Source organism: Lycium ferocissimum, chromosome 10 (assembly GCF_029784015.1).
Source record: "Lycium ferocissimum isolate CSIRO_LF1 chromosome 10, AGI_CSIRO_Lferr_CH_V1, whole genome shotgun sequence".
Lineage (NCBI taxonomy): Eukaryota > Viridiplantae > Streptophyta > Magnoliopsida > Solanales > Solanaceae > Lycium > Lycium ferocissimum.
The window spans coordinates 41,520,547-41,534,080 of NC_081351.1; the positions used below are offsets into that span (position 1 = coordinate 41,520,547).

General features: G+C 34.3%; 2 protein-coding genes across 4 annotated transcripts; one reads left to right on the plus strand and one right to left on the minus strand.

The window, feature by feature from the left end:
- Positions 1 to 322: 322 nt before the first annotated feature.
- On the minus strand, positions 323 to 4,752 carry LOC132033900 (tubby-like F-box protein 8). 3 transcript variants are annotated; one of them, XM_059424045.1, is made up of 5 exons: positions 4,638 to 4,752; positions 3,238 to 3,655; positions 3,026 to 3,113; positions 2,270 to 2,402; positions 323 to 1,544 (listed from the first exon to the last, which is right to left on the minus strand). In XM_059424045.1, exons 2-5 carry the CDS (start codon positions 3,571 to 3,573, stop codon positions 824 to 826), a joined length of 1,278 nt encoding a protein of 425 aa, XP_059280028.1. In that variant the 5' UTR covers positions 3,574 to 3,655; positions 4,638 to 4,752; the 3' UTR covers positions 323 to 823. The 3 variants fall into 3 exon arrangements, with proteins under 3 accessions (XP_059280028.1, XP_059280029.1, XP_059280027.1); XM_059424046.1 differs by lacking the exon at positions 4,638 to 4,752 and adding an exon at positions 4,213 to 4,277; XM_059424044.1 differs by lacking the exon at positions 4,638 to 4,752 and having other exon boundaries at positions 3,238 to 4,065.
- Positions 4,753 to 13,062: 8,310 nt separating this feature from the next.
- On the plus strand, positions 13,063 to 13,533 carry LOC132034914 (uncharacterized). Its single transcript, XM_059425249.1, has one exon. It carries the CDS (start codon positions 13,063 to 13,065, stop codon positions 13,531 to 13,533), a length of 471 nt encoding a protein of 156 aa, XP_059281232.1.
- Position 13,534: the final 1 nt, after the last annotated feature.

Genomic DNA, 13,534 nt, shown 5'->3' on the forward strand with positions numbered 1-13,534 from the left:
ATAATAAGGGAAATTGAGTGACTTAAAATAGTTTATTAACTAGAAATAAAGTAAAAATTGAGTCCTCATCCAAGAAGTGTCCCCAATATTATGACACGGTTAGGCACAATGCACATGCATGATGTTTTACTTCTCATCTTAAAAGTCCTCGTGGAGTTACGATTTGATGCATGATCTTGTTTTGCCGTTTAAGGTTTCACCTAATACATGAAATTTTCTTGCAAAGAAAGTACTGTAATACAAGGTGCACAGTCTTTCTTTTTTTGGGGGCAATTTTGGCCAAGCATATCATTTCAAAATATTTATTAGAAGATTACATAACTTTGACAGAAATAGGCATATTGATGATCGACCAGAGTCCCCTTCAGAAAAGGCAGATAAGGGGTACCCTCTAAATCTCAATCAGAATATCCACCATGGCCTCCAGCCCTCCACACCAACATAAAGATGTGGTTTACAACTTTGGACATCACCAGCCAGCATAATCCAAACTTAACAAAGAACACTACAAAGTGGGCTGATTGTACAAATGGATGTTACAACTGGAAATCACACATGGTACAAATTTTATATTGTTCCTTTCACTAACTACATTTAACACTAGCGAATATTACAACAGAAGCATCTAAACTCTATTAATGAAGGATAAAGCGGCGAATGATGATGGTGAGGCAAGAAGAAGATAATAATAGTCCAATGTGCAAGAGCTTCCTGCATCTCCTTGATTCTGATGAAGAGTCACACAAAGATGGTGCAACAATCTTTAGGCAACTCTAGGGAACAGAGAACTAGTAGTATGAACTAAATCTTCTATTTGTTCTTTCTATTCACATGCCAACTTTGTGTCAAAGCTGCTCAAACAGATGGCGAAAGCCTGAAAGGCAGATAAAGGATACCGATAATCCATTGTAAACATATCTTTGCCAACCTTACCAAACTGCAAGATGATCTTGTCATGATCTGATGATGATGACTGAGGAGCCGGTTGTGCTGGTGTTGGGGCACCGGCTGCACGCTGTGTAGCAGCAATCAGCTGGAAATTCTTGACAGAAGCGACAGTTACCCTCCCTCTGAAATTCAGACACCAACACTGAAGCTGTTCATGCCATCTAGGCGCCTTGTTTCGAAGAACCAAAAGTCTACTCTTCGCTTCTTCATCTACTACTTCACTTGGACCCCCAATATCTGAAAACCGGGCGCTGTTGAATTCCGTTGAAGCATCGATTGATTTTGAGAAGGACATGCTCCTAAATGAGTCTTCAAGATTGGGTGGGAGAAGTTCAGGTTGGCCTGGAACAGTGCCCCCCGGTTCAAGGGCCGAGACAGGGATTGAGTGCATGACACAATTCATCCTGCGGGGCCCCCTGGTCCCGAGTACATTCAGTTCGTAGCTAACCTGTGCAATTTTGTAGCTTCCTGTAGGGACTTTGGGAGAAACTTTCTTGGAGTAGAATCTCCGGCTTCCACCAGGTGGAGGAATACTAGAACTGTTGTATGGTGGCTGGGTATCATACATTATGAACTTCGTGCCCAGAAAATTTGACCTGAAGAGAAGAAATAAAAACAGTTTAAAAGCCTTTTACAATTGGCCTGAATCGGAAACTTGCAGCAGAAATTATCACGTCTATGACCCAGTAAATACTTATTTCCAGTTCAAGCTAACAGCTAAATTCATACTAACAAACTTCATCACATTAAACATAATAATCTTCACACGTTTAACAATTTATTCACCTTTTATCCAAGACAAGTCAGGGCATAAAGAATTGAATAAGTTAAGGAATGTAACCAAATAGGTCATCAGGACAGGTTCACTATTAGACACAACTGGAATGCACCATTCGTTACCTGTCATATCCCCACCATAGAATTTACGGCATTGTAGAATGATTTTAAAATAATTTTTTTGGGTAAGCATATAAAAAAGCAAACAGTATCAAATCACCAATGCGCTCACAATATTATTCAAAGCCTCATTCCACAGCCAAAAGGGATAGAATCCAAGATGACGATTTGATGAGTTTCTTCTGTACTATCTTTTGTCAATTAGAAAGTTCATAAGATTTCACTAATTTCCTCCCACCATTTAACTCTCTTTCGTCAGATAGAACCTTATAGATCCTGTTCTCATCATCTCACAGATGCTACTTTGTAGATTTCTTGAGCCATTTTAATCATTTATGATATCGTTCCTTTTGCCAAATCACGATAGTCTTTGACAATAAAACTAGGAAAATTAAGGATTTGAACTCTCTCAAAGCATACTTACCTAAGTTTTCCAATGTAAGAGCTGCTGGACCTTGATGTGTTATCTGCATTCATAGAGATGATGTACTCTGTACAAGTGGTTCTCCGATTACGCTTTGCAGAAAGAAGAAACTTGCCATTTTCTACAAGCAAGGCTGATGAACACAAAAGGAAAAAGAAAATATCAGCAAACATCAGGCTTCCCGTTTTTAATGAAAACAAGGCAATATCTGTATAAACTTAAAAGGGAAAGATCAAGAAGCTTCCAAGATGGTTCTGAACCATTAACTAAGAATCCTTTTACAAAATTGACAAAGCATATTCAGTGAAAATCCCCAACTCCCACAACCAGAATAAAAAATTCCCGCTCAAACAATCGACAAAAGAAGAAAAAAGACATTCTTCTGTGAAGTGTGATCTGAATTTTCTGTCTATTAACTGTGAAGTTCTCCTAAGCAGACAAACATATAGGCACTAACAATCAACCCCTTCACAAGAACTGCTTGATTCCATCTTCCACTCTGTGGAACAAGGGAATTTTATGTAAATCGTGGTGCATTACTTACAGTGAAATGATTCTTCTGTCAACCCTCGGAAATGAATCCAATCAAATCCAACGTAGAAAACAAAACCTTTTAAAACCTAACTGATCTAATGCAACAAATGGAAACATCAAATGACTATATGAAGCTTAAAGATGAGCAAAAGATCTGCCCTAAATCTCACAAGCAAATTAGACTACATGTCAGTCAGCAGAAAGCCAGGAATACAAACTTACCAGGACTAAGGCAAAGGAAAAGTTGGTAAGTTAAATTAGCTTTGTCCCTCCGGATGAAGCATTGGATGGTTCCATCCCGAAACCCAGGCTGCGAAAAAGGAATTGGATAACAAACATCACTACAATGATACAGCTCTCATCTTCCACTATAACCTTATAAAACAATAGAGAAATGATAGCAACATATGCTCCACTTGGAAAAAGAAAATCACCTGCTTAAGAGAGATGGGAAAGGTCAACTTTCCGGAGAACTCGGGACACTGAACAATTTCTCTGCACATCTCCCTCCATGAGCGGCAAACAGCTGCACATGCGACAACATGTTTACGAGTAGGCCAAGTACTCTCACTTGCCTCCAATCTTTTAATTACATCACGAAGTAACTCTGGTGGGAGGCCTGCCCAACAACTACTTTGAATGACTATAGTAGGCTGGTCATGCAACTCATGGACAGCACTCTGAGACTTCCCTCTGTTATCGAAACTCCGCCGCCTAGATAAGTTTCCAATACTATCCCTAATATCACGAGCTATACTGCGAAACGACATTTACTGGACCAGAGCAACGCTCCACAGGTTACTTTTGGAGTGATGGGCTCGAGTCTCCGACAACCGTGCACATTAAATATACCTGAAGAGGAAGTAGGGTATCAATTCAAACTATTCTGCATACCTTAATTACAAAGAAAATGAAGAGGAAAAGTACAAAGCAAGAAAAGGAGATTCCTGCAAAAGAAGTCATATAAAGCAGTTCAAAACTAGAGACTTTACTGGAGACCACTTTCCTGCTTGCAAAACAACATTAGGAAGCAAGTCTACCACACCACTTCATCATTTAGAAAAAAGTTAATCTCACAAAAATTTTAACTCCCTACCCCCATAAAAAATTAAAAAAAAAAAAAAAAAAACTTTACTTCTAATAGCCTTTTTTAATAAAAAATTCCCTTGGTTTGCCATATTTAATCTTGTATTAGCTACTTTCCTCTCAATTTCTATTCTACTAGGGAGGGGTGGGGTAATTACAAGTACAAGATACTTAATAGAAATTTGATATACCAACGTATATAGCAATAGACCACCATGAAACCTATAAAAAAAGATATGAAAAGAGGCCAAAAAAAGAAACAAAGAACATATCTTGGCCTGAAAACATGGCCCCAAAAAGGAGGAAATTTCATTTTCGGATACCTGGTAAGATATCAATGACGACAAACATAAGGATTTTTATTTTTTTGGTGGCCCATCACCAGGAAAGTGATACAGATAGATAGATAGATATCTATACAAAGAATGCAATTTCCTAAACAGTTCACAAATGTCACACTCAGGTTAATCTTGTCTTCCACATAAAAAATTACTATGTTTCACTTTAAACAAAAAATGTTAGTGCACACAAATTAGGCTAGCCACAAAACCCATTAAAAATATCCTTTTTAACTTCAAAATAATCAAACAAAAACACTTTCCCATCTTCAAACCAAGAAAATTTCTAAGTAAAATCAAACAAAATTTGCTTAGGTAAAAACCCAAAATGGAAGTTTCAACAAAAAAGAAAAATTAACATTAAAGCACATATGAAACAAACATAAAAGAGAAATGATTATCATACTTACCATAAATATTTTCTTGTTGTTCTATTTCTCTCTCTAAACTAAAGACTTGAAACTATATCTGATTCTCTCTCTCTTAATTCATTTCTACTAAAGCCTTTATTAAATCCTCTTCACGGGTCTAATTTCTGTTTCCTTTTAGTTAGTGTGGAATATAATTAACTGCCACTTGGTTGGGGCTTTTGAATTTATCTTTTTGTCCTTGCCCTTAAGTTTCTTTTTTTTTTAGTTTTTAATTTGATGATGTAATCATTTATTTTTTAATTTAAAAGGTAATACTCTCTCCGGTTCAAAATAAGTATTACTTAATCTTTTTTATTTTGATTTAAAATAAGGCTACTTACATAATACTAATAAAGAAGGAATTAACATTATTTTCTCCAATTTGTCTCTATTTACTCAAGACAGTAAATAGGCAAGAGTCTTATTAACTACAAATAATTTAGTCAAAATAACTATTTTTTAAGGGGGGTGAAAAAGCGTAAATGGACACTTATTTTGAACCGGGGAGAAAAGAACAAAAGGGCTTGTCTTTTTCTTTTTGTTGGTTTTGTCTTAAATGTTTTGATGCAAGGTAGTTTGTTTTATGTTACTAAACTTCTAGCAAATTTGTGCTCAAGATCGAGAAAGAAGAAGAACAAGTTGGATCCCTTTTTTATTTTCAAAGATTGGAGATGAGTAATGACGTAAGATGATAAGAGATTAATTCATTTAAAAAAATGAATAAAAACGAGGTTTAATATTTTATGGGGTAAATGTGTGACACACTTTGATTTGATTGTGGCGTTGAAAATATAAAATAATAATTCCTCCTTTTTTTTTTTCTTTTTTTTTTAGAAATAAGATGGAGTGACTTACTTGTTTTGGATGATTGTTACCTGTCGTATTGTTGTTTTGGATGACTGTTACTAGTCGTATTGTGTAGTTATTTTAAATATAATGTTTATTTTGATTGTTAGTCCTATTAAATTTTATAGGATCGTATCGCTAAATTGATCATTGTGCAATGACAAAAACTCATTTTATATAACGATTGATTTCATGCGTGTATACCACTAAAAATGATTTTAAGATAACAATCAAATTTGTTTTAAAGGGGTTAAAGATAAGTAAATCGTATTCGATCAAACCCTTTTCTTGTGGCTAAATCAAGAAGTGTATGTAAATGCAAGAAGGTAAACGACATAAAATAAAGAGACAAGCTAGAGATAGAAATATAGTATGAAGCTTATGGTACTTTTGAAAGCTCAATAGTGGGTTAGGGTTACAACTGTGAAAAATGAGATGTTCCTTCTCCGGGAACGTATTTTATTTAAACATACTTAGATTTTTCAACACAAAAGTATAAGCGAACACAAACAAATGTCTCATCGAACGCACCCAAAGGAGGAAATGATTCAAGCTAAAGGAGTCTAAAGGACTCTATTGTTTAGTCGACCACATAGTATCCCATGTCTGCCGAGATGGAATCAGCCCAAGACATACATGTGAGGATGATGTGAGGGCGCATCCAGATTGTGACTGTAAACTTTCCTATTTATCTGGATCGGGCTGAAAAAATACCTTGGCGTGTCGATTAATTGTTCCACCTATCAAGCCCAGTTTTCACCCCATACAATGCGATCACATCGTTATTTTATTTTTTTGGTCATTTTATCTTTGCTTATTATCTAATAATCCTATTTTACTATTTACCCTGCTTTTTTATTATTAAAAATTACTCCGCATCCTACTTTTCTCATATGTTTATCTTTCAAATTGCTAATGTATGACACTATATAACGATGAAAACAATACAATTTATCCAAATATTATGTTCATCAATACAATACAATACAATACAATACAATACAATACAATACATAATATAACATAATACGATACATTATGAAGCAATATGTAACAACCATCCAAACAAGGTTAAGCAAGAATATGCTGAAATTGTATGTTATCAAGATTCTACATTTCCCACCTAATTAAGGAGTTGACATTAGTAGGTTTGAGGTTCTGTGAGTGTGTGCGTGATTCTACTTATCTTTTCTCTATAAAGTACATTTGTTGTTTAAGATTGATAGGGGCTAATAGCACTTTTGCATTCTTAGTTATTGATAAATTTTTATTTTAATTATTGTGATATTTGATTAAGTATATTTAATTTTTAATTATTTAAATTGTGCAATTTTAATCTCTTTACTCGTGAATACTCATAAATTTTTAGATCATTAATCGTTCCACCATTTAATAACTCATGTGTTTGTCTAGACTTGTTTGTTACTATATATTTGAAGATAATAAACTTCAAAAAATAGAGTAAATATATTCCTATGTAAAAGGGTCAAATAGCACATTTAGTTAATCGAATGTTAAATGTATCACAGCATAATCACAAGAAATAAAATCAGACATTATCAATAATTAATGGCTCAAAATTGTACTATTATATCAATTTAAGGTACTCATCACTCTAATAATTACTTCAAATTCTATCCTTATCGGTTTGTAATTCATAATTGGCATGACGTTTTGGCCTATACTGCAAAGCTTTTCAGTACTAAGTATTGTACTTAATGAACAATTACTTGAAAGAATGTTTTACCTTTAAAAAAATTTAGAACACAGTTTTCCATTCTAATGATAACATTATTGTGCAGGTTGGACACTTGGACACAAGCACATTCAACAATAGGAAAATATTTTTGACTTCATAGATGTAAAGCCTACTCTAAGCATTTCAAGGCAAGAACTAAAATTAAACTTTAGAGAGCCGAAGTCAGAGATTAGTTTCTTAGTAACATGACGGTAGACAGTTTATATAAAACAAACACCGATTTTTGTTACCTATGTGCCAACAATTGTCAAAGAGTTGTTAAGAATGCTGAATGCATATATCTCGTGACATCTTATTTTATTCTTTAAGAAAAAATCTTCTTCAATTCATCAATTAATAATGAAAAAAATCCTCAACTGATGTGGCTCTCTCTCTCTCATTGCTTGTCTTTTTTCCTAAATTACAATCATCAAATTATTTGTACAAAAATGACTAGGGTATCATCCTTTAGATTAGGAATATATTTGAAACCAGCTAAACTCAATAAGAACTAAAGTTTCACTAGTTTGGACGTTGAACATATATACATGGAGCCTCTAAAATTTTGGAAAAATAATAATGTCAAAGCTTCATATTGGCTAGTTTAATATTGGTTGTCTGCTTATCATAACTATTCTATTTTTTTTTTCAAGTTCAAGATCGATAATGTGAACAAGTTCACCTGCATAAAATTAAAGTACTTTTACTTTGCTATAAGTGGTCATGTAAGTGCTTAAATAAAAATAACGAGTCAAATCACTTTAACTTTATCTTACTTATTGATCATAAGCTCTTATCAAACAAATTAAATTCAGTCTTGTTTTACTACATTTAATGTCATACACTCCCTTAAAATGAAATACTTACTCATATTCATTGTTGGTATTAAAATAATAATTTAACTTTTAGAACCTTAAATTAAAGTTAAAAAATGTTAATTAATCATAATTAAAAGTAAAATTTATTTAAAAATTATCTATTTGATGTAATACCTAGTAAATAAGCTAACACTTGCGATTGGCCAACTGTTTCCTTTTCCATCCGTTACAAGAGGGAAACTCGTCACAGAGCGGCGCATTAGACTTATCTATCAGACGTTTTTGGAAATGGCTTGACGTTTTTGGAAATGGCTTACTCTAGATACTTTGAAAAGAGATGTGTGGGGGTACTATCGATGTGAAAATCTTCTGTGGCACTCGTTTAAAAAAACATAGAATAAAAATAAATTTGCAAAGGACGACAAAATTAATTGACACTTCTTAGTCCCCCTTATCTAAAAAAATTACAATTATCAAATTACTTGTACAAAAATGACTAAGGTATCATTCTTTAAATTAGGAACATATCGAAACCAGCTGAACTCAATAAGAACTAAAGTTTCACTACTTTGGAAGTTGAACAAAAATGGAGCCTCTAATTTTTTTGAAAAATAATGATGCCAAACTTCATATCGGCTAGTTTAATATTGGTTGTCTGTTTATTATAACTCTTCTCTCTCTCTCTCTCTCTGTTTTTTTTTAATAAGTTCAAGATCATAATGTGAACAAGTTCACCTAGACAAAATTAAAGCACTTTTACTTTGCTATCAGTGGTCATGTAAGCGCTTAATTAACGAGAACGAGTCAAATAACTTTTAAATTTATCTTACTTATTAATCATAAGCTCTTATCTAAGAAATTAAATTCAATCTTGATTTGCTACATTTAATGTCATACAATTACTTACTCACATTCATTGTTGGTATTAAAATAAATAATTTAACTTTTAGAACCTCAAATTAAAGTTAAAAAATGTTAATTAATCATAAGTAAAAGTAAAATTTATTTAAAAAATACCTATTTGATGTACATACCGACTAAATAAGCTAACAATTGCGGTTGGCCAACCGTTTTCTTTTCAAGAGGGAAGGTCGTCACAGAGCGGCGCACTGAACTTATCTATCAGACGTTTTTGAAAATGGCTTACTCTAGATACTTCGACATACTTTATCCCAAATTTGCTGGAGATCTGTCGGGTACTTTCAGTATGAAAATCTTTTGTGGCACTCGTTTTAAAAATAAAAAAACATAAAACTGAAAATAAATTTGACAAAGATGACAAAATTAATTGACACCTCTTAGTCCCCCTTATCTAAAAAAAATTACAATCATCACATTATTTGTACAAAAATGACTAAGGTATCATTCTTTCGATTAGGAATATATCAAAACAAGTTGAACTCGATAAGTACTAAGGTTTTATTAGTTTGGAGGTTGAACATACATGGAGCCTCTAAAATTTTGGAAAAATAATGATGCCAAGCTTCATATCGGCTAGTTTAATAATGGTTGTCTGTTTATCATAAATCTTCTCTCTCTCTCTCTCTCTCTCTCTCTCTCTCAAAGGTCAAGATCGATAATGTTAACAAGTTCACTTAGACAAAATTAAAATACTTTTACTTTGCTATAAGTGATCATGTAAGTGCTTAAATAACAATAACGAGTCAAATCACTTTAACTTTATCTCACTTATTAATGATAAGCTCTTATCTAACAAATTAAATTCAATCTTGATTTGCTACATTTATTGTCAGACGCTCCTTTAAAATGAAATGCTTACTCACAGTCATTGTTTCTATAAAATAAATAATTTAACTATTAGAACCTCAAATTAACGTTAAAAATGTCAATTAATCAAAATTAAAAGCAACATTTATTTAAAAATTACCTGTTTGATTTACATACCAAGTAAATAAGCTACACTTGCGGTTGGCCAACCGTTTTCTTTTCCATCCGTTACAAGAGGGAAACTCGTCACTGAACAGCACACTGGACTTATCTATCGGCCGTTTTTGAAAATGGCTTGCTCTAGATACTTCAACGTATTTTATCCCAAATTTGCTAGAGATGTGTCGGGTACTTTCGATGTGAAAATCTTCTGTGGTACTCGTTTACAGAAACATAAAACTAAAAATAAATTTGCAAAGGACGACAAAATTAATTTGACACCTCTTAGTCCCCCTTATCTAAAAAAATTACAATCATCAAATTACTTGTACAAAAATGACTAAGGTATCATTCTTTAGATTAGGAATATACCAAAACCAGTTGAACTCGATAAGAACTAAAGTTTAACTAGTTTGGAAGTTGAACATACATGAAGCCTCTAAAATTTTGAAAAAATAATGATGCCAAGCTTCATATCGGCTAGTTTAATATTGGTTGTCTGTTTATCATAACTCTTTTTTTTTTAAAGGTTCAAGATCGATAATGTGAACAAGTTCACTCGGACAAAATAAAAATACTTTTACTTTGCTATAAATGGTCGTGTAAGTGCTTAAATAATAATAACGAGTCAAATCACTTTAACTTTATCTTACTTATTAATCATAAGCTCTTATCTAACAAATTAAATTCAATCTTGATTTGCTACATTTATTGTCAGATGCTTCTTTAAAATGAAATGCTTACTCACATTCATTGTTTTGTATTAAAATAAATAATTTAACTTTTAGAACCTCAAATTAAAGTTAAAAAATGTTAATTAATCAAAATTAAAATTTATTTAAAAATTACCTGTTTGATTTACATATCGAGTATATAAGCTAACACTTGTGGTTGGCAAACCGTTCACTTTTCCATGCGTTACAAGAGGGAAACTCATCATAGAGCATGAATGGACTTATCTATCAGACGTTTTTGGAAATGGCTTACTCTATATATTTCGGCGTACTTTATCCCAAATTTGCTTGGGATGTGTCAGGTACTTTCGATGTGAAAATCTTTCGTGGCACTCGTTTAAAAAAAAGGGAAAAGGTTACAAAACACACTTCAACTTTGGCCGAAATTGCTATGACACACTCCAACTTCGCAGGGGTTGATGTACCGTGGATTTGTGGCACATTCGATGCCTTTTTACTATGAATTTTGGTTGTTTTCAAGTAAGTCTGGTTCTTGTTAATATGTTTTTGTTGTGTTTTAAGAAGACGATGGCCCACAAGCAAGGGTCAAGGCTCAGAAGGCATTACAGATTCAGAAAACAGTGGTACCTGGCTGGACAGTCCTGAATAACTACCCGGAGGCTCCAAATGGGAGAGTATGGCTAGCTTGGGATCCTCAGTGGTATACTATTGACCTGATACGAAGTGAACCTCAACTACTACATTGTCAAGTGAAGGGTAGAGCTGCTAATTTTTCATGTATGCTGACAGTAGTATATGGTTTTAACACTATTAAACAGAGAAGGGGACTATGGACCTCCTTAAGGGATCTGCACCAGGGGATCAATGACTCATGGCTTATATGTGGGGATTTCAATGCAATTCTAACCTCTACAGATAGGCTACAAGGTAATCCTGTTCAAATAGGGGAAACTAGAGAATATGCTGAGTGTATCCATGACTTACAAGTAAACGAGCTCATATGGAGAGGGGACTACTACACCTGGAACAATAAACAGCTTGGGAATAGCAGAGTCTCAACTAGAATAGACAGGGCCTTTGGTAACCATGATTGGATGATGCAATGGGGACACATAGCTACTAACTATGACCTGCCTAACATGTCTGACCAATTATCCAATGCTCCTAATACTAAACACCTCCACCAAAATCATTAAACCTCCCTTCAGATTCTTTGATGTATGGAAGGATCATGACTCATTCCTACAAATTGTAAAACACTCGTCGAGCCAAAATCTAGCAAGTGACAAGATGAAGAATGTCTGGCTTAAACTTAAAGCCTTACAACCAAAGTTCAGGGGATTGAATAACGAGCACTATAGAGGAGTGACATAACACATTAAAGAGGCTAGAGCTGAGGTAAACCATGCACAACAGAGAATGAAAAGAGGGTGTACTGATGATCTGGTTGAACAAGAGAAAGCTGCACTTATAAAGCTGGAGAAATGGTCTAGTATTGAAGAAAGTATTATGAGATAGAAATCTAGGGCAAGGTGGATAAAACTTGGGGATTCCAATAACAAATATTTCTCTGCGGTCCTGAAGGAAAGATACCACAAGAAACAGATCCTAGAACTCACTTCTATTACTGGGGATAGGTTGTATACTCCAACTGATATCAAACAGGAGATTATGTAGTTCTATAAAGGGTTGATGGGATCAGCTAGCAATTGTTTACCAGCTGTGAATGTGCTTGTTATGAGGCAGGGACCAACTAACTCAGCAACAGAGGATGAATTTATGTGAAGAAGTCACTGACCGGGAGATATGGGAGGGACTCAATGCTATTGATAATGAGAAGGCACCTGGAATTGATGGTACAATGCAGAGTTCTATAAGAAAACTTGGCCCATTATAAAGCCAAATATCATTCAAGCTGTGAAAGAGTTTTTTGAGAGGGGGAAGATGTACAAAGCTATAAATTGTGCCACCATTACGCTGGTACCAAAGATACCAAATCCTAGAACTGTGAAGGATTACAGGCCCATTGCATGTTGCACAGTCTTTTATAAGATCAGATCTAAAATACTAGCAATTCGAATGCAAAAAGTCATAGCTAGTATCATCAGTGAGGCACAAGCAGAATTCATACCGGGAAGGAAAATTGCAAATAACATAATCTTGGCACATGAATTGGTGAAAGCTTACACTAGGAATCATGTGTCTCCAAGATGTATGATTAAGATAGATTTACAAAAAGCATACGACTCAGTAGAATGGATCTACTTGGAAAAAGTGATGACTGAATTAGGATTCCCAAAGAGATATAAAGCTTGGGTGATGGTATGTGTCCAAACAGTAAACTATAATATCCTGATCAATGGTGAAGTATCTGAACCTTTTCCAGCAGCCAAGGGGCTCAGCAACGGGACCCCATATCACCGTTCCTCTTCGCTATAGCAATGGAATACCTAAGCAGATTATTGAATCAACTAAAGAATCAGGTAGCTTTCAAATATCACCCTAGATGTGCAAAGCTAGGGATAACTTACCTTAGCTTTGCAGATGATTTGCTTTTGTTTGCTAGGGGTGATTTTGAGTCTGTAGTGGCCCTACATCAGTGCTTCACTCAGGTCACGCAGGCTTCAGTCTTACAGACTAACCTAGATAAGAGTTCTGTATACTGTGGGGGTGTAGCAATGGAAGAGAGAACAAGAATTCTAGCCTTTTTGAAATATACTGTGGGTGAGTTGCCTTTCAAATACCTTGGGATCCCATTATCTACTAAGAAAATATCTGTGTCACAATGGCAGCCTCTGATTGACAAGATTATAACTAAAATCTCTTCGTGGACATCCAAAAAACTATCGTATGCTGGGAGAATTCAATTGGTACAAACAGCCATTTTTGGTATGCAAACATATTGGGCATAGT

Coding starts and splice junctions, on each gene's coding strand:
- LOC132033900 (XM_059424045.1), bottom strand. CDS start 3,573: ATGTCGTTTCGCAGTATAGCTCGTGATATTAGGGATAGTATTGGAAAC. Junction 3,114..3,237: donor TTCCCATCTCTCTTAAGCAG/GTGATTTTCTTT, acceptor CCTTTTTCGCAG/CCTGGGTTTCGGGATGGAAC. Junction 1,545..2,269: donor TCTTACATTGGAAAACTTAG/GTAAGTATGCTT, acceptor TCTTCTCTTCAG/GTCAAATTTTCTGGGCACGA.
- LOC132034914 (XM_059425249.1), top strand. CDS start 13,063: ATGGAATACCTAAGCAGATTATTGAATCAACTAAAGAATCAGGTAGCT.